Source organism: Salarias fasciatus, chromosome 12, assembly GCF_902148845.1.
Source record: "Salarias fasciatus chromosome 12, fSalaFa1.1, whole genome shotgun sequence".
Lineage (NCBI taxonomy): Eukaryota > Metazoa > Chordata > Actinopteri > Blenniiformes > Blenniidae > Salarias > Salarias fasciatus.
In genome coordinates this window covers 6528886-6551015 of record NC_043756.1, presented here as the reverse complement: position 1 = coordinate 6551015, position 22130 = coordinate 6528886, and the positions used below count along the sequence as shown (strand labels likewise).

Sequence of the window (22130 nt, the reverse complement as noted above, 5' to 3'; positions counted from 1 at the left end):
TTTTGTCGTTACTGATCTTCTTATTCCATATATAGCTTGAAGTATTAAATAAATATAATGTTTCAATGAGTTGACTCAGTTCAACGATCATTATTAGATACAAATAAAATAAAATTGGAGTATTGGCAAAGTTCCGTAATGAGCACGTGTTTCCGGGGACATCTAAAGGAGACGGACATGTAAACATTTGAAGCGTGGATCAAGCCGCTGGGAGCGGCGGCTAGCGGCTAGCTTCATGACAGGAGTTCAGGAAATGTGAGCGGTGTTAAGTCACAGAGCTCCTCCTCGCTATGACACTCCACCTGGCTTTCCGTCGTATTCAGTCTCTGCTGTTAAATTTCTCGACAGAGTTAGTGGAAATATGAAATTACTCTTTCTTGCTTGTCTCAGCCCCAAAACTGGAAATCATACCACAGCTAAGAGAATAAGGTAACAAACGTCCATGCAGAGTGTGGTTTGACGTTATGGCGTTTAGTGAAATAATTTTGAAAGAGATCTTTCTTGCATTGACGCTGGTGAGCGTTGACCTGTCCCACTACCAAAGTGTAACAAACCAGTTGTAACACTATGTTACTACTGCCTGCCTTGCTGAATCTATTGTAACTCTTTCCTCACCAACATGTATGCAAACGTGTCTATTTTAGATCCCACATCGAAGCAGCAGGACACATTTGCGAGCTCAGAGATGCAAAAGAATTTCAGTCTCCTGCTGATGTGGCAGATCTACTGTCTCACAATCCCTCGATTGGGGGTGCCCTGGCCATTCATCTGTTCAAAGCAGGCAGACTCCTTCTTGGTAAACAATGCTTGCTGCCATATTACTCTTTCTGTTCACTTGCCTGGGTAGTGAACCACTACCTGTCTTACATGTGACAGTGTTCTGTTCTGTTTTATGTCTGCTCTTCACCACAGATGTCCAAATACCCTTTGGCGTAATCTTTGGCGGAACAGACATAAATGAAGATGTGAAAGTGGAGCAGAAGCGTGTGGTTATGGAACAGGTGTTACTCAAAGCCAGGTGATGTTGCCACAAACTACTATTTTAAAACACTTTCAGGTAATATTTTTTTTAACTTATTCAACACATTAAGCAGTACATTTGAAAAAAGTGTTTTTAAAAAATGAGATTATACATAGAAATAGTTGTAATTAAGAGAATGTTTCCTCCTCATCTGCTCTTTTATATACATGAGTTAATTAGACATACTGTATGACTTTAAAATATCAAGCAGACTGTTTGTACTGCACATGGTGAGAGTAACACTGCAATGCACAAATAGGTCCGATTTAGAGATTCCTTCTCTGTTAAGAGTGGAATGTCCATCTTTATTTCATTGACAGAGTTGACATTGTTATTTTTGAATGGAAGAAAACAGTAATATCTGTTGTCAGTGATATCTGTGCATGATGAAATAATACACCTCCCCTATAGGCTGTCTCTCTTTTTGTGCTGTGATTGTGACATAGCACAATACAATGCAGTGGTATAGTTGTTAGTGCTCTTACCTAAGTGTAGAAGAGTTTGGTTTGTGAAGTGTTTGTGTGATGTTTACAGATTGTCCTTGTGCATGTCCTTGAGTTTTTTATTTTCCTTTTCCTTTTACTCCAGTTTTCTCCAACAGTCCAAAATCATGTGCTTTAGGTTACAGTAACTTGTGACTCTAAATTGCCCATAGGGGTGGATATGAATGCACCCGGCTTTCACCCATAGTCACCTGAGATTGGCTCTAATATTTCATAACCCTGAATTGGACAAAGCTGTGTAAAAGAGAGATGGATGGATGGGAGACTTGCTTTCATTTGAATGAATATAAATATTGAATTGAATATAGAGAATCGTTACCAAAACTTGGGTTTGGATCCTTCTGTTGGGCTGTCCAATATCCTGTCCTCTCATCTAATCTCTCACCCCAACCAGAACAGCAGAAAATCTCTGAGTCTGGTTCTGCAGGTTTCTTCCTGTTAAAAAGGAAGTTTATCTTTTCCACCATCGCCTATGCTTGCTCATGTGGAGTTGTGTATCTTTGTAAAAGTGCCTAGTAATTACTGTTTTATTTGGTGTTACAGAAATAAAATTGAATTGAATTGAAATTGAATGATCAATATGTCATTATATACTTTAAAAACTCCTTAATATTGTTGTTAAGTGCAAATAGAAAGCAAAAGTGAAATGTTAAATACCATAAAAACGTAGTGCAATTCAGCAATTGTGACCTTGACATACAAATCTAAAAAAGAATTTTATGACTTCATTTTGTGGAGAAGCATGTGAATCACATTAACTAGGTTAACAGTTATCTGCAGGGATATAAAAGTCTGGATCTTTTTCATGGTATTCCCATGCCTGGAGTACTGGCCTGAAAGAATGAAGCCGAGCGCATGCAGGGTAACTCTGGCAGTTTTCTTTTCCCTCCTTGTTTTCTTTTTAACCTTGATAACTTATCAATATTGAGTCCTGTGACCTGATGTCAAACAGTTGTGTCTCTCAAGCGTTTTTTAATCATAATTAACAATGACATATCCATATAGTATGTCTAAGGAGATAATTGCCTTCATGAAAAATTCAAGTCGTGTGACTTCAAACGTCCCATTTCGTATACCTCCTGCTGCTAGAACCTTCTAATATACTAACCTTGATCATGGAATTCAATCAGCACCCAGTGCCTATCGGCCCATTTAATAATGCACACTCACACGCAAACCAATGTCTTCCCACTGTTTTCTGCTCTATATTTCCTTCATTGCATTCTTGGAGCATTCATCCTGAGATCGTTTGCCTTCAAGCTACACATAGTTTTCTGATCTCATATATTCACTCTGAGCCTGGAGTCGTTTCTGTGTTAGTGTTGTTGCTGCTTTTTTTTTAAATCTCCATTGTTATCAGAAATGATTGCCATTGCTTGTAAAAAGATTAAATTTAACACTTTTCGTTTACAAAAAAATAGAAAAGTGCCTGTTATAGAGGAAATAATGAACTGTATTCTGCTTCCAAATTAGGTTCGCTGTCGCATTTACTGACAAACTGAAAGAAGAAGCTGGGTTATTTTTGGTATGATTACACTCTTTTGATTTTTGATACACTACCTGCTATAGTTTATGCTCTATCTAAATAGTGCATGTTTTCAGTCAGCCTCTCCAGGGACACATTGATATGAAGCTCAGGGTTGTAATCATGAAAAGTGCCACCAAGAGGTAAGTGACAAAGTGAGGAAGCGAGGAGGAAAAGAGGAAGAGGATACATTTTCTTTTCTGTTTTCTCTACCCAGCTGGTCCATCGTGTTCTTGTGCCTTTATTGGCGCCTGTAGGTACATTCACGTTGCAGTCAGAGGGCAAGCACTCATACTGCCTTGACAATATTTCACACTGCTTCCAGAAAAACAAAATAAAATGTTCTGCCATACCCTAAACCACATTAATTAACCTAAAAAGTCCCAATATGAAACTGTGGATGCCCCGTCGTTCCTGTACCCTGACACTGAAGAGAAAGACAAAACTGAAATATCTGCAGCTCAGCAAGGACAAAACATTGAGCGACCACGAAGGCGTGAAAGCTGAGGTTATGAAGCTCGAGATACTGAAAGCCAGGTGACGTTACCATAATCTGCCTTTATTGTGAACAATATCAGGTTGTTACTCAATGAAAAGATGAATCTTTAAAACATGATTCTACACTTAACACAAATAATATCCAATGTTTCATGGTCTCTTAAAGGTTGAATGTCACCTTTTACTTTCAGAAACTAACTGATAAAAGAAACCTTGTATTTTTTCATCCGCTGATTCATCATCATGAATATTGCGCTCTACTCCACCTCCACTTAGAAACAGTTCTGTGTAGGACACAGTTTAACATTAACAGGCTTTTGACTCATTTGCCTAATCAGCTCATTTTCTTTTCCACAGTCCTGCTGAGAAAAATTAAACTTTTTGTTTGCATTTTATGGCACATCAGCAGACAGCAGGCGCCTGACAGCATCAATAAATACAGCAGAAGGGCTTTTACTATACAAACACAATATCCTGCCCTGTCCCATAATAGTCAGGCATTAAAACAATATTACCGTGTTTTATTCTCAGATTAGATTCCAGCCGTAGGCTGCAAATTGAGGCAAGTGGCATGCTTTATCTCTGCCATTTAGTGGTGACAACAGCCAGACAGGACAGGCACCGAGAGGCATCGCCACGCATTTTATTGTGACAGAAAACACACATAGGGGATGGATCTGATGTGATAACATCCAGTCAATTTCTTTTCCATTCCCTCTGATTTATTTTTGCTGCATTTCCATTATCTTTGAGGCCGTTTTTCCTGGCTCTCTTTTAAACTTTGCTTTTTGTCAAAATTGGTATTGAGCACCGGCAGCTTCTATTGTGAGACCCACAACATAAATGTTATATTCATTACAATCAAAGATCATTTGGAAAGATAATAGTACAATTACTTCATGACTGATTGGAACTGCTCTTGTATTTTGGTACCTGTTTAAATTACAGGCTTCTCTCTCTTTCTGAAGGTGTCCCAGAACTGCAAAATCTGTGTCCAGCCCCAAGGTAAGCTCTGCAGGATGAATACCCAGCGCTGTCCTGCGCCGTGCATCCCCGACTCACCATTGAAGTGTTACATTAATCAGCTTTGACATTTTTCCCTCCATTATCATACCGTGTGCGGTACCGAGTTGCATTTGCTCTTGCCACTGGCCACCGTTCCATGTAGGACAGGCCAAATCACTCTTCCATGTTGTTTCCCACCAGTAGCCTTGTTTGGCAAATAGTATCCCTTCATAGATTAGACGAGAGCCCCCGGGCCAGCTGCGTGGCTGAGCCCCGACCAGGGGAGGCTTATTTTTTTAGGCCCGTCACCAGATAGCGATCACACTGGAGCCGCACAGAAATGATATTTTGGGATGAATACGTAATAATTTGTGAGTGTGCACGATGTAAATGCGCTGTTTAATTGTCTGTATTTTTGTTTGTTTGAAAGGGATCCAGACAGAAGTGACTGAGAAACTCTGCTGGGCTGAATTCTTGAGGAGTTCAGGTATGTGGTTAATTTATTGAACCTATTCAGACTCCAAAATAACTCTTTTTTAAAAAAAAAAAAAAAAAAAAAAAGAGAGAGAGATGTTATAAATCAGTCATCTGTATGTTTAGTACTTTACTTAGTTTTCAAGCTTTTTCTTGGGTGGGGTGGGGGGAGGTTGACTTGGGCTGTACAGTTGTGTAATACGTTCGCAATCCTCCCACCGTCTGGAAAAGAAAAACAGATGACGTGTATTTGAGGTTAATTTTGAAATTGCCAGTAGGTACTGCATGTGAATGTGATTATCTGTCTGTCTGTGTTCGTCATGGGATGAACTTTTGACCCTCCCAGAGTGTATGAACCCGGCCTTCACCCATAGTCCGCTGGGATTGGCCCTACTGTCCTGCTATCCTATTAAGTGGTACAAAAAAAAAAAAAAAATGGACGTATGAATGGATGAGTTGGTCTGTTGTCATCATCAAAAACATGACGGTAAAATCTGATTGAAATATGAGATTGCATCTTAAACTATAGCAGAGGCAGCTGTGTGTGTACTTCCAAAACATTGTCCATTTCAATAATAGAGAAGTAACTGCACAATGAATTTTTACTCCCTTGTAAAGCAGGTTTACCGGTGTCATTCATGGCCGTTACACACACATTTTTTTTGTAGCCATTTGCAGCACTACACACAAGCTTTTTACTTCTGTCACATAACAGAAAGCAACCTCCCCACCTCATCTCTGATTGTGTAGCGCAGTGCAGCGAAGCCGCCTCTGCAAGCAAAATGGGAAAACATTCCGACATTCAACCTGAAAATTGCTATTGAGAGAGCATACATTTTCTCTGTGCCACAGTATAAGCATCACAGTGGTCGATTCCAGAGTTTGTGCAGTAATAAAATTTCACTTAATCAACATTTTCCTTTTTTTTTTTTTTTTCTTTATTCACTCCCATCTCAATACTCCTGTAAATACGCACTGCTACTCTGAGCCTCTCTGCAAACAGGCTGGACTTTAAAAAGGGACTTTGTAAGATGATGTCCATCCTGAGTGCATTAGTGCTCATAGAAAGCACCGATGACGACCGAGAGCTACATTTGATTAATAGCTCTCAAGCCCATGGCCATTTATCACCGTGTTTCACAACCGGTGCAAGTAATACCAATATTCCTCAGTCCCCATCTCTCCTTTGTTTGGCCTGAAATTGGAACCAGCATTGTTGTGAGTTAGCGTAGACACGATTAAAGCCCTGACTGGGAGCTTTGTTCCTGTTGTTGCCTGCATGCTGTGGGACTGTCCTGATTTCTCATCCATCCATCTTCGGTGTGGAGCCGACTCCATGCAGCTGACGATGAATGAAGGCAGAATGCAGCCAGGACAGGGCGCCGCTGTGTCACAGAGCGACGGACAAACACACACGTGCACTCGGATCCACGGCGATTTGGAGCAGCAGTCGACCTCAAGCACATGATTTTGTACTGTGAGGGGAAACTGCAAGGCAGGGAGAAAATCCACACACAGGGAGAACATGCAAACTCAAACCAGTCACCTAACCACTAGCAGTTAAGCACCACCCTTATTGCTCAGTTTTATTTATTGTGAATGTTGAAATTTTACATCCAGTTAGGTTATATTGCCACAATGCCTCTCATTTAAATGAACTGTTGAAATGTTTTGCTTCAGACTTATGATCCTGTCTTTGTGAGGTTAACTTCGGTTACACTCTCCTAAAACATTTAGGCTCTTTTCTGTTTTGTCTTTTCTCATTGGGTGGGTTTAGCTCTCTGCTGTCTCAGAGATCAGACGCTCCCCGTCCTTTTTGTGAACCGTAAGGACCTGTTTTACCATCTTCAATAATCAATGTCAACGACTTTGCTCATGTTTTACTTATCCTCAAACAAAGCAGCGCAGTCTGACTGAAGTCGCTCCTGCAGCATCCTGTATTCCCTCCCAGCGGCTCTCACTCACAGTCCCAGCACAGCAGAGGGCACTATCCCATGTGTGCACTCTCTCCTCGCAGATCTTGCTGCATATTGATTTATTCTTTCTTCCCTCCATCTGGTGTGATATAAATTAATCATTCCTAAAGCACAAAATCTTGACTTTATTGTATATAGGCTAAGTTGGGAAAGGTATAGGAATAAATGTATGCCTCATGGCCCAGTGCTGCAGTGGCAGTCTGCGAAAATCCCTCCACTGGTGAACATAAAAGAGGCACAGCAATGCTCCAACCTGACTGAAGATACGACTACACCACACTCATCTCAGTGTTATCCTTCAGATGTCATGTAGCCTCCAAAGGCACAAACTTCAGTGTGTGTCTGTGTATCTGTGTGCTTTGGTCCCAGCGGTGTGCTTGGAGAGGTGGGGGTTGAGGGGACAGATGAATTGAGCAGCCGATCGTCCCATTTTGTCCTGGGAGATGTGAAACAGGCCAGGAGTTTGTCATTATTTGCTCCAGCTACTTCGTGCACAGCGAGAGATGAATCAGATTTTTAAATAATTGTACAGGAAGGTTTCAGTGAGGTCCGTGTGAGCAGTCTGAACATAAAAGGAAAAGCAAAGTTTAATAAAAGAGTAAAAACTTGTGTGTTTTACCATTGGGGGAAAAGAAGTTAGAAAAAATGATAAAAAGCAGAGCAGATTAAGACATTCATACATTTTTTATTAAACATATGTCCAATTTCAAGTCTTTCTTCAAATAGAGATGTAATTATTCATACTATAAAAATTTTGGTGCTCGTAATTTATAGGTTGTTTTTTTATCTATTTAAAGAAAGCCGTTTCTTGAAATAGCCTTATTGTTTTCAACACAATACATAATTCAACAAATCAGCAGCCCACGGTGAAAATGTTTTGTAGAACTGGGAGCAGCTGCAGCACAAACGCTGCTACTCCTCTTTGCTTGGGTCACTGCTTATTGTCTTGATTGCAAGTGCTGCCGCACGGCCAGAGTCCATGCATTCATGACGTGCATCATTTGCAGCGGTAGCTACGTACAGTTGGGTTCTGCCTCAAGCATGTTGCATTCTGCAGGTAATGCATAATGCATTTGTTTTGAGTCACCGAAAACTTCCGTGTGATAGGGAAGAGTGGGTCCTCATCCTGTCCCACGGTCAGGGATTCGACACCCCATATTACCCCGCGCTTGTGTGGAAGTGTCCTTGGGCAAGACACCAAACCCCATGTAAAATGTGCCATAAAGGTTCAGTCCATTTACCATTTAATGATTAGACAAAACGGCTTCTTAAGGTCTCGCATTTTCACCGCCGGTGGGCCACAAACGTATTCCTCCTCTGCTGTCAAGTGTTGACATTCAAACCCCTCTCACAGCGACACATGTTCATCGATGCAACGTCCTCGTTAGATGATGTTCTGGTCGTCCGTCGACGCCCCGCCGGCTCTGTTCCGCGAGTCACCCGGTGCCACTCACCAGATTAATAGGAACTTGTTCACTTAGATATGTGCTCCCACATCCACGCACAAACACATGTGCACACGCGCTGATTAAAGCATTAGGGGGTTGTTGAAAGTGCCCTCCTGAAATCAAAGGCAGCCGAACAAAAATATGTTTTGCATAGAACTCGCTGAACTGCAGAGAAAAGCGCAAATTTGCTGCTGGCACAACAGATCATTTGTACAATTTGTTTTTCTTCCCTAAGGGAAGATGAACTGCTCCTTTTGTGAGTTCCTTGCTTGTTTCGACAGGTTTATTCTTTACTATGATTTCAGACGATCCAAATCATGTTCCTGCCCAGTTTTCTTCTTTATTTTTGGGATTCCATTTAGTGAAAACCGTGTTCTTTTTCTGCATATTGCAAGTCAATGCAAAGAACTTTCATACATCCCACAGATGCCGGAGCCCGTTTGGCAATCGGCTCCAAGGATCAGGGTCAATGCCCAGACTCCACGCTGTCATTTTAAGATGCTCTTTAATAGCATTAAAAGAGATGCTTCAGCCTTCTGATCTGGACTTATCCGGCAGCAGGGGATTTCACTCGAATGTCACTGCGCTCAACGCACGTGCTGATGTCTGTCTGCCCTATTATTAAAAAACAAATGTTTGTATCCCTTTGTTAGACATTGACAAACTGAATTTTTTAGCGTTTAATCTAAATTACTTGCACCATCGCAGACGCAGCTATCTCAACAATGATGAATTTTCCTTTTGGGTCATTGTCTTGCATAGAAGGTCAGGGATTAAGAATTAATCTTCTGACACTTATGGCAACCCTCTAATCTTAAAATATCCTTGTACATCTATGAGTTTTGGCATAATGTAATTTCTCTTTTTGATTAATAAGACTTGGATTTAGAGATTTGCCTTTGTATAAACTTTGCTTGAAGTTTATAATAAAACCGGAACTGGCTTCTCAGGAGCAGTCGGGAACTTAATGGCTTGAAAATTTATTTCCGTTCTAAATCTTGTTTTCATGTGAGATTACCTTAAATGTTGTTTTTGAACAGCTACTGGAGTTCCCAAAGGATCAAACCTACTGACTGTTAATCTCTGATTTCTCTTTGTGTCATGCAAGGCAAAATTTGCACTTAACCAGGAAAATATGTCAATTTTGGTGCAGATGTTCACATTCCTTTCAGGATTTTTGATTGTGGGAGTTTTTGTGAGCCTTTAATCTAAAAACCCAGATCCTTCCTTTTGCCCAATACTTTATTTTGTGGCCAAATGCCTGGAAAACAAAATATATCCGCTGAAGTTTTTGACTGTATTTTACAGCCTGCATTAAGTTCTAGCGTGTTTTGTTCAGTAATCTCAGGAAGTGACCATGATAACTGTTGCCCTGCAGCTCAGCGCCGTTCCAGCCCGTTCCATGCTCGGTATGCCGACTGTTGCGCATCAAATAGTTGTGGAGGCAAGTCTGGTCGACTCCACAGATCTGATCAGCCGCAGGTATTTCAGTGAAAACAACGGTTAATGCATTGTAACCACTCAATTAAATTTCAAGGTCCTCGGCCTGATAAGGAATGTGACAGCTTGATGTGTATTCCCTTCATGATGGGTCTATTGGCTGCATTTATTCAACCAGGTCCAGTGTAGAAGTCACTGTCAGTTGCACACATCGGTTTCTGACCTCTTCAGATCGCATGCGAGGCTCGAATAATCTGGGGGAAGCAATAATTGTTTACATGTTTCATTTAGTGAACATGACGCTTAAATAGCGAGTTACTTCCCATCCGGCGCTGTTCAGTGTGCTGATCGACACCCGAGCAGCCTTCCTCTGTGGTTATGATGCTGCATTACACAGTGATTAGGCTGCAACCTTCCAATGTTTTCAGCAGACTTTTTCCCTGCTGATCAGAGAATTGTGCGAGGACATTAGTCACCGCTGTCTTATTTTCCTCATGACCTTGGGTGATGTATTGCTTTCATTATCTGCTGATGTACTCGGGATGTTCATTATGCAGTGTTTTGATATTGTGGCCCTGTCTCTCTGTGTGTCTGGCTTCTCTCCAGGTGTGAGCAGCGAGGGTGTGGACGAGCTGCACGTCTTCCTATTGGTCTGCGGCCTGAGAAGAGTCAAAGACCCCCTCTATTTGGCGGAGGTCTTTTCAGGTATATTGTGTAGTCCATTATGTTTACCGTTTATTTTACACGTGTAGCTGCAGTTGAAAAACTCACAAAATACAACGAGGGCCCTTTTTCAGCCCGTGTAACTGGATTTTCAGGTAAACTCTCAATTCACGACGGCTTTCTGAATATATTCTTGCCTGTGGTGGAGGCAGTGTCTTCATTAATTAAATATGACGGCAGATCTCTACGGCTAGGTTGCACCTAATTTAAAATTTATGTGAAACTGCTGTGAGATTGTTCGAGCAGCTTTTCCGGTTGTGTCCTGCCTTTGTAGCTTCTTTTTTTGGATGATGATCTTATAAGTTTTGTGATATTCCTGAGGACTTCCTCGGAAACACACAAATGGTTGTTTTTATGTGACTTTTATATCATGCAGTTACGGCAACGAGGCAGCACGAGAAGCCATCAAATTATGTACTCATGTTTAAATGTTTGAATTTTCACATAAATCTCCTTGGGATTAAATAATGCTGTCTCCTCAGTTAAAAATCGCGCCATATGGTCCTCTAAACAAACATAGCTGCTGGAATACTATATGCCAGACAGCCTGACTGAAATGAGAGATCTGCTGTTGTTCTCGCAGCCCTCCATACTGTTGTGTTTTCATTGTCACTGCCAGTTTCATTTTGTGTCTTTCAGCGTGGCACTGCGAGAATCTGCTCAATGTGCTGGTCATTATCGGGCCAAGAGTAAGTACGCACCGACTCTACACAAATCAGTTTTATTATTTTCTTCTCCCCACCTGTCATGTGTCTCCCTCTGCGCCGTGACTCTCGATCTGCTCTGTCGAAATTACCTTGAAACCTCCCCCTGGGAACTCAGGCAGCCTCTAATTGGATGCAGCACAGATACAGGCTTTAGCTGTTTAGCCGGAATTAACGGCCTGCGCCGGAGTGAAAAGTCTACTGCGAGCTGAGGGAGGGTCGGCACCACCAGCGGGGCTGTTTGTGTTTGTGTCTCGCCTTCTGTGTACTTCATATAGTAAAGCAGATAAACACTTGCCTTTCACTAATGACCTGCATAGAGCCAACTCTTTTTAATCCACACAAACAGGTCTATTCAGGAGATGAAGATATGCGCTTTTGAATTAAAGGCAAAGCATACAGTGGGTGCCACACATACTTGAGACCTGTGTGTCGCTCTGGAAGACATTGATTGCACATATAGAGGCTGTGCAAGTTTCATTTGAAAGCATGTTAAAGAAAAAAGAGAGAGAGAGATAGAGGGAGGGAAAAGCGACTGAGCGTTTCTAGCCTGCCGTGATTTATGAGATTCATAAATCAGCCAGTCAGCCACGCAATCAAATCAGAGACATGAGTTTTTAAACATTCACAGAGGTTTTTTTTTTTTTTTTTTTTTCCCCCCCCCCCTTTTTACTGTGATTGCGCTTATATCTTTTAATTTGTCTTTTTAGTCCTGCAAATAGAAGTCATATCCTGGCCAGCAGCAGCAGCAGCAGCAGCAGCCACTACAGACTCCTGTCCCCCCCCCCCACAATCCTCATGTAATTTCCAATCTCTCCCCCATTGATTTCTCTGCATGCACGTCTTCATCTTCTCTTCCACCTGACTTGCTTTGATTTGACATCAATGTACAGTACTTTAGCGTCTGTTCTCTCTTCCAAACAGCGGTGTCAGGCAAAAGGTACGCTCAGCTTTAGTTTTGCTCAAAAACAACTCAATTAGGCATGGCCGGGGGCTTAGACACTGTCTCACTTCCACTTCTTGCTCGGTGGTGCTTTGTTGTTGTTTGATGAAATGGTTCAGTGGAATCGAAGACATGTGATTCATCTCAACACCCCAGAATTAAAGCGGAAGCACGGCTATTTGTCTGAAACATGAAAAGGCACTGTAAGTATTATTGTTTCTCATGCATATGGCTGCCAGATTTTTCCGTATTAATTATAGGGTTTTACTTTTTGTTAAAAGACGGACGGTATGAAATAAATGAAGTGAAAGTAAAAAAAAAAAAAACGCAGTCAGGAGGTAGAACGAGATGTGCCTCGCTCAGACCACCATGACAGACGATAAATCCACAGCTACTTCAGCCAAGTAATAAGCGCTCTGGCTGCACAACATCTGTCATTAAGAAGAAGATTCAGGTCAGTTTGTCAGTGATAACACATCTCACTCCCGTGCAGCTGGGTTTCAGCAAACACAGTTATATCCATTTCTTTTTTATTTTTTTAAATCATTGAGCCAAATGAACGTCACATGAACGTAAAAATGTGTGCTTTCAGCTTCTATAAAAACTGTAATCAGGCAGTAAATAATTGATTTACTTGGACAAATGTATTAACCTTCCTTCCTTTTGCGATCGGTTGAATCGAGGTTGAATCTCTCCGTGGCTCTGCAGCGTGTGAGTTTAAATCACTGTCAGTATCGCTTTTAATAATCTATTGCTTGATAGATGTGAAATGTTTTTCTCGATTGGTGTTTACACCAAAGTGTTTGCTAGATTGTTCCAGACAGCACATGGTGTCTTGTTCCAAATAATTTGTGATACAACAACAATTTCAGGAGCTATAAAATGGAAGAAAAAAAAAAGTAGCAGCTTGCTTGGAGGCATCTTTGACCCAAACTGTTATGCTTTTGACTTTTCTGCATTCTGGCTGATTCAGGCAAATCCCACATTGCAATTAATCAGATTGGCCAGCCACCCCACCCTGACCCCAATCTCTGAAAATACAGGATTTTCAGAGAATGAGTCTCATGATAAAAATTATTAATTGCGTCATTGCTTATTTTTTTCCCCCTTCATATTAAGTCATTGCTGGCATCTTTGGTGAAAACAGAGCTTTTGACAGCCAGCGAAAGGGCTCCTCTTCTCTTGTCTTTTTTTTTTTTCTCTCCAGATTGATCCGGTGTTTACTGATGAAGTGGAAGCTGTTGTCAGTAGGTAAGCCGTCTGTTTTGTGCCCTAATTGCCATTATCATGTTCCTTTCGAAGACTGCTTAAGCTGATGCGTCTTTGAAGAGGTACAGAAATACATCCACTGCTCATGCAGCTTCCTTTTATCTTAACCTGCTGCGAACAGACAGTAAACCTGAGTTGCATTCCTCCCTTCCCCTCTCTGTCCTCCCACTCTCAAGTCTTGGTCGATCTTTCAGCTTTTTGCCGAAGGCCCTCACCACAACAAAGATCTGTGCGGGCAGGAAACTGCCCTGTCTGGTTAGGATTTTACCTGGACACTCCGTGCGCGTTACACATTGTGCAGCCATGTTTCCTACCCTTAGCTTGTCACTGCCGTTGAGCATCATTCACGCCTCTGTGAGCTCTGAGTCACGCAGAACTGTGCACTTGCCAATGCTTTTTTTTTGCAGAACAGCAGGGGTCTTCTTGGCCCAGGAGAGGAGCCAACAGGAGCTTCATGCTGTCATGAGAAGGTGCTCGGCTGTGGTCAACAGCTCCGTCTCAGAGGGCATGTCAGCGGCCATCTTGGAGGTAAATATCTTTGGGGTTCATGGGTAATTGGACAACAGCGTGTTCATACTTGAGCGAGAATAACAGTTTGGTCACTGGGATTGGTTTTATTACAAAGAGATTCTGCTATCTAAAGCCTTTTTAGAACAACCCCGACTATTTCTGACTATCTCAGATTGTTGCCTCACCACAATGTTATCAGGCCACTTCAGGGACAATTACCCAAATTAATTGCTCAACGAAAATCTTCCCCTTACCGAGAAAGCAAAACCTCCAAATCCACTTAATCTCTCTTAAACACTGTCAATTAAGACAAGCCACAGTAGGCTTAAAGTCTTATAAGTATGTTAGCATGTCTCACTCAACAACCTGCTGAAGGTCTTAGTCGACACAGATTGTTAATTCTGTAAGTGCATTGAGCAGCACAATAGCCTGGCAGCCAGTACCGTTTACAAGGTTTTCGGGTGCTTTCTTCCTAATAATGATAAACTGAACAGGCAACTTGCATTCGTTGCTCTCTGCTCTCCGTCAGGCCATGGATCTCGGGGTTCCTGTGCTGGCCAGGGATATTCCAGGAAATGCAGCTGTGGTAGAGCACGAGGTCACCGGCCTGCTGTTCTCCTCTCCGCAGGTATGGAGCGAGATACTGACCCGGTCACCGCGCAGGTTAATTCCTGTTAAGCCCTTTAGTCCGCACACAAACCGTGAGTTGGGATGGACTGCAGAGCAGCTCCCTCCTCGACTGACCACCTGTACAATTATTAGGTGATTCCAGGACACCGACTCGGGGAAACTGTCTCTCATGTCTCTATTTTTTTTCTTTTCTTTTTTTTACAATTTCATTGAAATGATCAAACTTTTATGAAACATCCATGGAATGGAATGCAAAAATGTAACATTTAAAAGAAAAAGCACCTTTAATGTGTCATCTCAGGTGCTTAAGTCAAGTTCAAAAGGCACAACGTTTAGAAACAGAGCAAAGTTAAAACGTTATCGTGCACTGATGCAACAGAGCAGCAAACTGGAGAGAGCCAAATGGGGAGTCCCCACGAGAGCCATCCAGTCTGATATTTAATGAGGTTTGATGCAGCGGGAGCGGAGCGCGGGCTAATGCCAGTTGACAGAGGGCTTAAGCGCGGGGCCGTCAAGACACCATGCTGTAGCGTGATGTTGTTGTGATCGCACAGATAAGTCCTCCCTGCACGTGTGCTCAGATGAGCTGCTCGTAGGAAGCCCTCACAGATGGTTGTATCAACTTGGGCCGGATCAACTACGACCTCAGCCAGGACTAATGAGCAGCAAGTGCAAGTCTTTCAGCCGTCCTTGCAACATATCACACTGACACATATATAAATATTATTTTTTTCTTTAATGCTGTCATACTGGTGGGCAGATTGTTTCGATTTTCTTAAGTCGCCGAAGGAATTATGTAGAGTTCGGAAATACTCAAAGAAATACATGTAAGCTTAGAATAGAAAATTTGCCTCTGTTGTCTGGTCCTATAATTTGCACCAACAGTCAAGTGATTATAAGCACTCTGCTCATAAGTTGAGCTTTAATCCTGTTGCGGAGGATTTATAGTTCTTATATGGCTATACAGAAGAGCCATTTCCCACCAAGAGCCTCTCCAGACATAATCACATCACTTGAAGTGAAGTAAAGTGAAGTGGCCTGCTGACTGGCAGTGGCTAAAACTTTGTGTGCCTATTGGCTCTCCGCAGTCCGCCTTGGCTGCCATATTGCAAGAACACTTCAAGGCACTCTGACTTCATTTTATTGGAGGCTTTTTCTCGGCCTGCTGGGCCAACAGATGAGCCACGAGGATTTCGGATGCCGCATGAATGCATCGCATCTCAGTCAATGCTCCGCAGTGGCAGTTTACTTCCCTTTTTAATTGTCAAAATTTCATCCTCATCTTTTTCTCCCAGCGTCCCTGGGACAGCTGGTTTGGCAGGTTTTGTTTAACGGCAGAATCTCTTTTGGTTTTTGGGTTTTTTTTTCCCCCCTATGATTCATAAGCAAATGAGAGGTGGCAGCTATTATGATAGCCTGAAAAGGTGTATTGGACATCCATGTTTGGATCTGGAGCCACAAATATCTCCTTCCTTTGGCAACGCACAGACACTTTTAAAATATTTACTAATCGGTGCACAGGCTTCTGAGTTCTGTTCTTGTGCCTTGGATTATCTTTTATGCTAAAAAACATATCTCTAGGCACCTTCCCTGGCAAGCTTTAAGTGGCATTTGGCAGTAAATGAGACTCATTTTTCCATCTCCTTGCCAGGAATTTGTGCATCAATCTCAGAGGCTGTTGTCAGATCATGTGCTGAGGGAGAGAGTCGTGAGGAACGGAAAGCTCTACGTGGAGAAGCATCACAGCCTAAAACAGGAACGGGAAACCTACCAGCGACTGGTGGGCACGCTACACCCAGCATAAGGTCACCGCAGCCAACGCCACACTTGACACTTTCTCAGGAAGCAACGCGGCAGAGAAGATGGCGATGCAGTGGTGTGTTCACTTCACAACGAGATTCTTATCCCTGTGCCTTTGTCTGCAGAACTCTGCTATACAGCACTTTGCACCAAAGACGAAAGAGTAAAAATTATTTTCCTGTTTACATATATAATGCACATTAATTCAACGATGTACTGTTATTTATAGTTTATTGTAAATATAACAAAATAAAGGGATCTCTGCTTATTCATTCAATTTAACGAACGACTCCCATTTTTTTGTCTGCTTGTCTGATAAAATAGCGTTTGGTTTTTCATAATCATTCACTGTGTTTGACACTAAAACTGGAAATCTCTTCAAGTCTGACAAACAACAAATTCCTTTTGTTTACTGTGGAGTGCATTGCAGGATCTTTTCACGCCGTCACATAAATGTTTCATGAAGGCCTCAAACTGGGTTGCATTTTCTAAAGGACCCTGTTAAAAATCAATTTAAGTTGAACTCATTACAATGCTGCTAAACCAACACAAACTTCAGGAGAATATCATTTTTCACCCATTTTCTATTTTCAGCAATTATAAAGGTCAAATAAAACATTAAATAAATCAGTGGTTTAGACATAAACTGTGAAAAACAACCATCAAGATCACATACTTTAATGAAAAAGAGTTAATTTCTTTTTAAATATACAAATAAAGTCGTCTTGTATATTGAATGATTAAAAAAAAACAATTTTTAATATTAATAGTATTTTTTAATCAAAGCCACATTTCTGGTGAAATCCACAACTGTGAGATTTGTTTTACAACTTGTATCTTTTTTCAAAATATCTGGCTTTGTGTGTGTGTGTGTGTGTGTGTGTGTGTGTGTGTGTGTGTGTGTGTGTGTGTGTGTCTTTGAAAGGTTTCTACTAGCATGTGAGTGCACAAATTCAGGGAAGTAGATATCCACATGCAGCATCGACATTTGGTGGCTTTAAATACCGTGTAAATAAGAGTCCCATCCTCTCAGCCATCTAAAATATCTCCGTACTGATCCTCTTTCCAATATTAACAATAATATACAGTACATGTACACGTAAAAGGCCTTAATAGGTCATGAAATGTCGAGGAGAGAAATTCCCAAACCACGTATTCTTTACAGTTGTCAAAGTCGACAAAGGCATTGAGGTGATCAAAGCCACATCTACTGTACATGTAAGGTCTGGTCATGTTCTGTATTATAAGTGGTCCCCGGGCTCTGTGATGGGCACTTGAGGCTGTTCCCCACAGCTGTCCTCTTTCCCCACCCAGTGGATGCCGTGGCCGTTCTCTCTGGGCGGGATGTGTGGCGAATGTTGGCGCTCCAGAGAGGAGAAGGTGGTGAACTGCACCCTCTTTCTCTTGCTGGTGGGCGAATGGAGGGACTCGGTGTGCAGCGGTTTGCTCCTGAGGGAACCCACGCAGCTCAGGGGAGAGTCTGTGACGGAGGTCAGGCAGCTGGGCCTCCTGGAGAGAGAGGCGGTCTTGTCGGGCCCGATGTCTATCACGGTGGTGGTCGTCTGGGAGTCCTGCTGGACCGGGCTGCCCGGGACGCTCATCACCAGCTCGGCGTCGGTGCCGAGCCACACCCAGTCGTGCCTGTGCCCCGTGGGCTCCTGTCCGTGAGAGGGGGGCTTCTTGTGTCTGAATTTCACGACATACGAGATGCAGTTCACCAGGAACACCAGAATGGCGAGGCAGAAGACGCCCAGCAGGGCGTACATGCCAATCTCCAAGTCCGTGAGAGGCCGGCCGGCCAACATGTCTTCGCCGCCGATCTCCACCTCCTCCGCGTCCTGCCCAGGTGTCTCCACCTTGGAAGGAAAGTTATTGTAATTTACAAGATTCCCAGGCGCTTTCACAGTGCTGGTGAAGCTAACGCTGCTCATGTCCTCCACAATCATGTTGTCTGCGCCGTATCCTTTGCTGCTGTCGCTGGGGCTGTTCATCAGACTGACGTTAACTCCTCTGGTAGGACCTCCAGGGTTTCCCGGATTGCCGGTCTTGCCCACTCCTCCGAGACTGCCGCTGGTTATCAGTGTTCTTTCCGTGGATTTGATGGTGGTGGTGATTTTCTGCATGGCACTCTCCTCTCTGTCCGAGTTAGAGGTCCGCTGCGGCTTCCTCGGCCTCCGTTCGCCGTCCAGCTCCTCCCCGTCGTTCCCGTAGTCGCTGCCGCCGTCTTTGTTGCTGACGGTGCTGCTGTCCAAGCCGCCGGCGTTACCATCTGGGCGCCGAAGATTCACCTGGAATTTGACCTTGAGGCTGCCGTTGCCCACCGCCACTGTGCTTTTGCGCTTGGATTTCTGGCAGGCCTCACAGATGGACATCTCCACTCTGACCAGGACGCCTTCGCCCTCCCCCTCTGCCACCACAGCTGGAGGCGTGCCCTGAACGGACACCACCCCCTGGTCGAGGGACGTCACGGTCACACGGTGGTAGGCTGGATCATAAATATCCAGAGGCGTTTGGTTGCCATCACTGAACTGTATCCATGCACTGACCAACGCCTCCTGAGATTAACCAAAATATGCAGAAATTGTTATTGTTCTCGAAAACTGTGACTCTTCAAGAAATGATTAAAAAATAATAATAATTACCTGTTTGGGGCTCTGCAGCACCTCTTGTGTGGTCGTTGTAGCCAAGATGGCTCTGTTGCTTCCAGGACTGAGCTGTAAGGTCATCGAGAGGCCGGTGACCAGCTGAACCCCCAACTCTGTGATGGTCACTTTGTCATCCACAACTTTGATTGTCGTTTTGCCCAATATGGCATCAGACAGTGGGGAAAACACCTGCAACACCAAACGCAAAGTCATTTTTATGGGTGCATTAGACTGTCTCTCTTCAACAAGACCAATTGAGGTTAGTTGTTTAATTTCACTTTAGTACCTGAATGGTTGTAGTCCCAAGGTCTCTGCCCGATAGCACTCTTCCGGCCTGCAGCCTCGCCACACGAGGGTCCTCCACCTTCATGAAGTAACGAACCAACCTTGTAACATCCACCTGCCAGTCTGAGCCCAGGAAGTAGGCTTTTGGATCGCGAGGGTCTCCCTGCTCCGCCACAAAACTGGTCAGCACGCGAACCAGGGCGTGCTGAAACTGCAGCATGCAGCCCTTCCCCTTCCGGTCGTCTTCTTCGCTGTTCCAGCCAGATCTGCAATCAGTGCAGAAACAGCCGCGATGGTCACACCTGTCACACAGTAAATGCTTTCACCTGCCAGACTCCAATCACTCAGCACCCTCTCTTTGCTTGATTGGATCACGTTGAGGTACTGCAATACATTATGTAATGGAATCAAACACCTAAATCCGTGGAGAGATATGATTTGGATTTGTTGGTCTGATGGGTGCTTTTTGAATTCACAGCTAGAAAACAGATAAAGGGAGTTTTTACGGATAAGCAGCCTCGGTCTTTCACCTTTTTGAGGTCAGGATAGGCACCCTCCAGCTTTTAATCTGGCTCAGCTCTGTGTCCGACGCTTCGATCTGGAGGGGGAGTTGGGGCATCCACACGTTGAGTTCCAGCTGCGCGCTCAGGTAGCTGTAGGTGAAGTTCACCATCATCTTCACCTTGCCCTTCGTCTCCTTGCCGCTTACAAAAACGTAGTCGCACCTGTCTGACACCTGGGTGAAAGGAGGCGACACCAAAAGTAAGCAATCCATCACAAGATGCGTATCTCATTTTAATTCCCAAGATAATATCAAAGCAGTTGTGTAAGAGCGCTCGTGTAAACAATCTACATCAAACCCAGAGTGACATTCCTGTGGGTGAAGGAGATTTTAGTCATATAACCCACAACAAAAAAATAATCAAATATTCGCATAAAAGTCATTATTTTAACAAATAGCCCATTCTTACAACAACAAATGGCCTTGCAGGAGTTTGGCATTGCATGTGTTACCACAGTAATGTCAGCTGGCTGCAATAAACTACAGCGATGATCACCGGTCCGAAGCGGGAGGAGAAGACAGCATTGCAATTTTATGTTAATCAAAATATCATGCAGAGCCGTGCTGAACATCAGTCCTTCACAGCCAAGTGCATTCATTACTGCATAATTTCAAAGGTGACCTTTGTAAGTTTGGGCAACTGCTCAAAAGATGGGGTGAACGTTTTCAGACATGTGTCAGGAGGTTTTCCTTGGTCCTCTTAACAGCCTCTCAGCTGCTTTAAACAAATTGGATAATTAACACAGCATTGAGATTCAGTCGCTCGCTGGTGGAGCTGCGCAGGGGAATGGACAGGAACAAACAGCGACTTTGACAGATCGCCTAAGGAGGAATACAAATAGCCAATCGAGTCCCACTCTCATTTGCGTGAATCTAACAGTCAGCGAGGGGATGTGCTGTCAGAGGAGCATGCTATTTTTGAGCCCGTCTTGTGTCATCCTTGCATCTGAGTGTCACTCAACCATAACCAGCGCTCCGAAATGACCACATCACCATGTGTCATCCCCGCTGCCAAGCGAGGTACAAAAAAAAAAAAAACGTTTCTCTACAAATAACCCCATGCTCTACTTTACATACGGACAGAAACATTTCGGCAGAAACTGTCTTGCAGAATCCCTTGAATAGTTGTCGAGGAAAATTTTGTGGACGTGGGGTTATTTATTTTAAGTAAAGTTGTGTCTGACTCTCATGCTTTTATTCAGTGTGGATGCAGTCAACCAGCTGTCCTTGATCTGAGGCTATTTTTCTCTCTTTTTTTTTTGTGTTTGTGAGAATCACCTTCCAAGAGCTCTGCTGAACTCAACACGAGCCGCTTTCAAAGAATATTCTGAAGCATCAGCTAAAACGGAACGCCATTTCAATGTGCCATCCGCCCACTCATCCCGGTCACACTCCTATTCTGTGTCCAAGAATATCTAGCACTCCGTGTTTTGGGTGTCAAAAAAGATATTCATTTAAAATGGGATTTGACTTTCATCACTGGGTACAGTATTAAAAGGCAGCCATGAATTAAAAAGGCTGAAATCCACACTTGACACGACTGCGGCTGTAGTTTTTTCTTGTACAAATGAAAACGAGTCAGAGAGGAATTTATTAATTATGCAGAGTGAATACATCTGTTGTTAAGGGGGTAAACTCAGTTCAAGTATTACACCGAGTTCAGGCTGACTTGTTTTGTTATATCACATCAGAAAACGTCCCATTTCATCAAAAAAAAGGACACGTTTAAGTCTGACATGTTTCTGCTTCACACGTCAATCCTTCAACCCCAGTGGTGGCGAAGGCAGTGTCTTCAGATTTGTCAAGTCTCTGGTTTATTCCTGCACATTTCCAAAACCTTTTCACTACTGCAGATTATATTTAGTTTTTTTTTTTTTTCTATTGTTTGCCACATGAGCTGTCCATTCTAGATAAATCCTTCCCTGTCTATCACCAGCAGATTTGATACTCTTCAGGCACACCAGAGGAGAAAAGATATCTGAATTGAGCTGTTAGACTAAGAAGATTAAAGGGAATATTTGCGACTCAAGCTTGTATTTGGTCAGCAAATACACTATGAGCTACAATAAGCTTAGAAAAACAGCAAAGACGGCTACATTACAGGGTCAAAAAGAATTATTTAGTCTACATCCGTCCCCTTGACATCCTCCACTAATCCTGCTTTTCTTA

At 43.1% G+C, this 22130-nt stretch overlaps 2 protein-coding genes across 3 annotated transcripts in view; one reads left to right on the top strand and one right to left on the bottom strand.

Annotated features, from left to right (window-relative positions):
- The first annotated feature begins 191 nt into the window (after positions 1-191).
- On the top strand, positions 192-16751 carry glt1d1 (glycosyltransferase 1 domain containing 1). Its single transcript, XM_030104610.1, has 12 exons — positions 192-429; positions 645-796; positions 913-1018; positions 2998-3049; positions 4516-4552; positions 4983-5039; positions 10497-10595; positions 11253-11302; positions 13468-13511; positions 13937-14057; positions 14569-14667; positions 16321-16751. The coding sequence occupies exons 1-12, from the start codon at positions 362-364 to the stop codon at positions 16471-16473; spliced, it is 1038 nt and encodes a 345-aa protein (XP_029960470.1). The 5' UTR covers positions 192-361; the 3' UTR covers positions 16474-16751.
- A 645-nt stretch (positions 16752-17396) lies between these two features.
- LOC115398001 (transmembrane protein 132D) overlaps positions 17397-22130 on the bottom strand; it is a 29809-nt gene continuing 25075 nt past the window's right edge. Inside the window, exons 6-9 of one of the 2 annotated variants that reach the window (XM_030104605.1) lie at positions 19930-20135; positions 19401-19668; positions 19112-19303; positions 17397-19024 (exon numbers count right to left, since the gene is read on the bottom strand). In XM_030104605.1, coding sequence (XP_029960465.1) covers positions 17711-19024; positions 19112-19303; positions 19401-19668; positions 19930-20135 — 1980 coding nt within the window. In that variant the 3' untranslated portion in view covers positions 17397-17710. The remainder of the gene's footprint in view (positions 19025-19111; positions 19304-19400; positions 19669-19929; positions 20136-22130) is intronic. The other variant, XM_030104609.1, reaches the window with a different exon arrangement.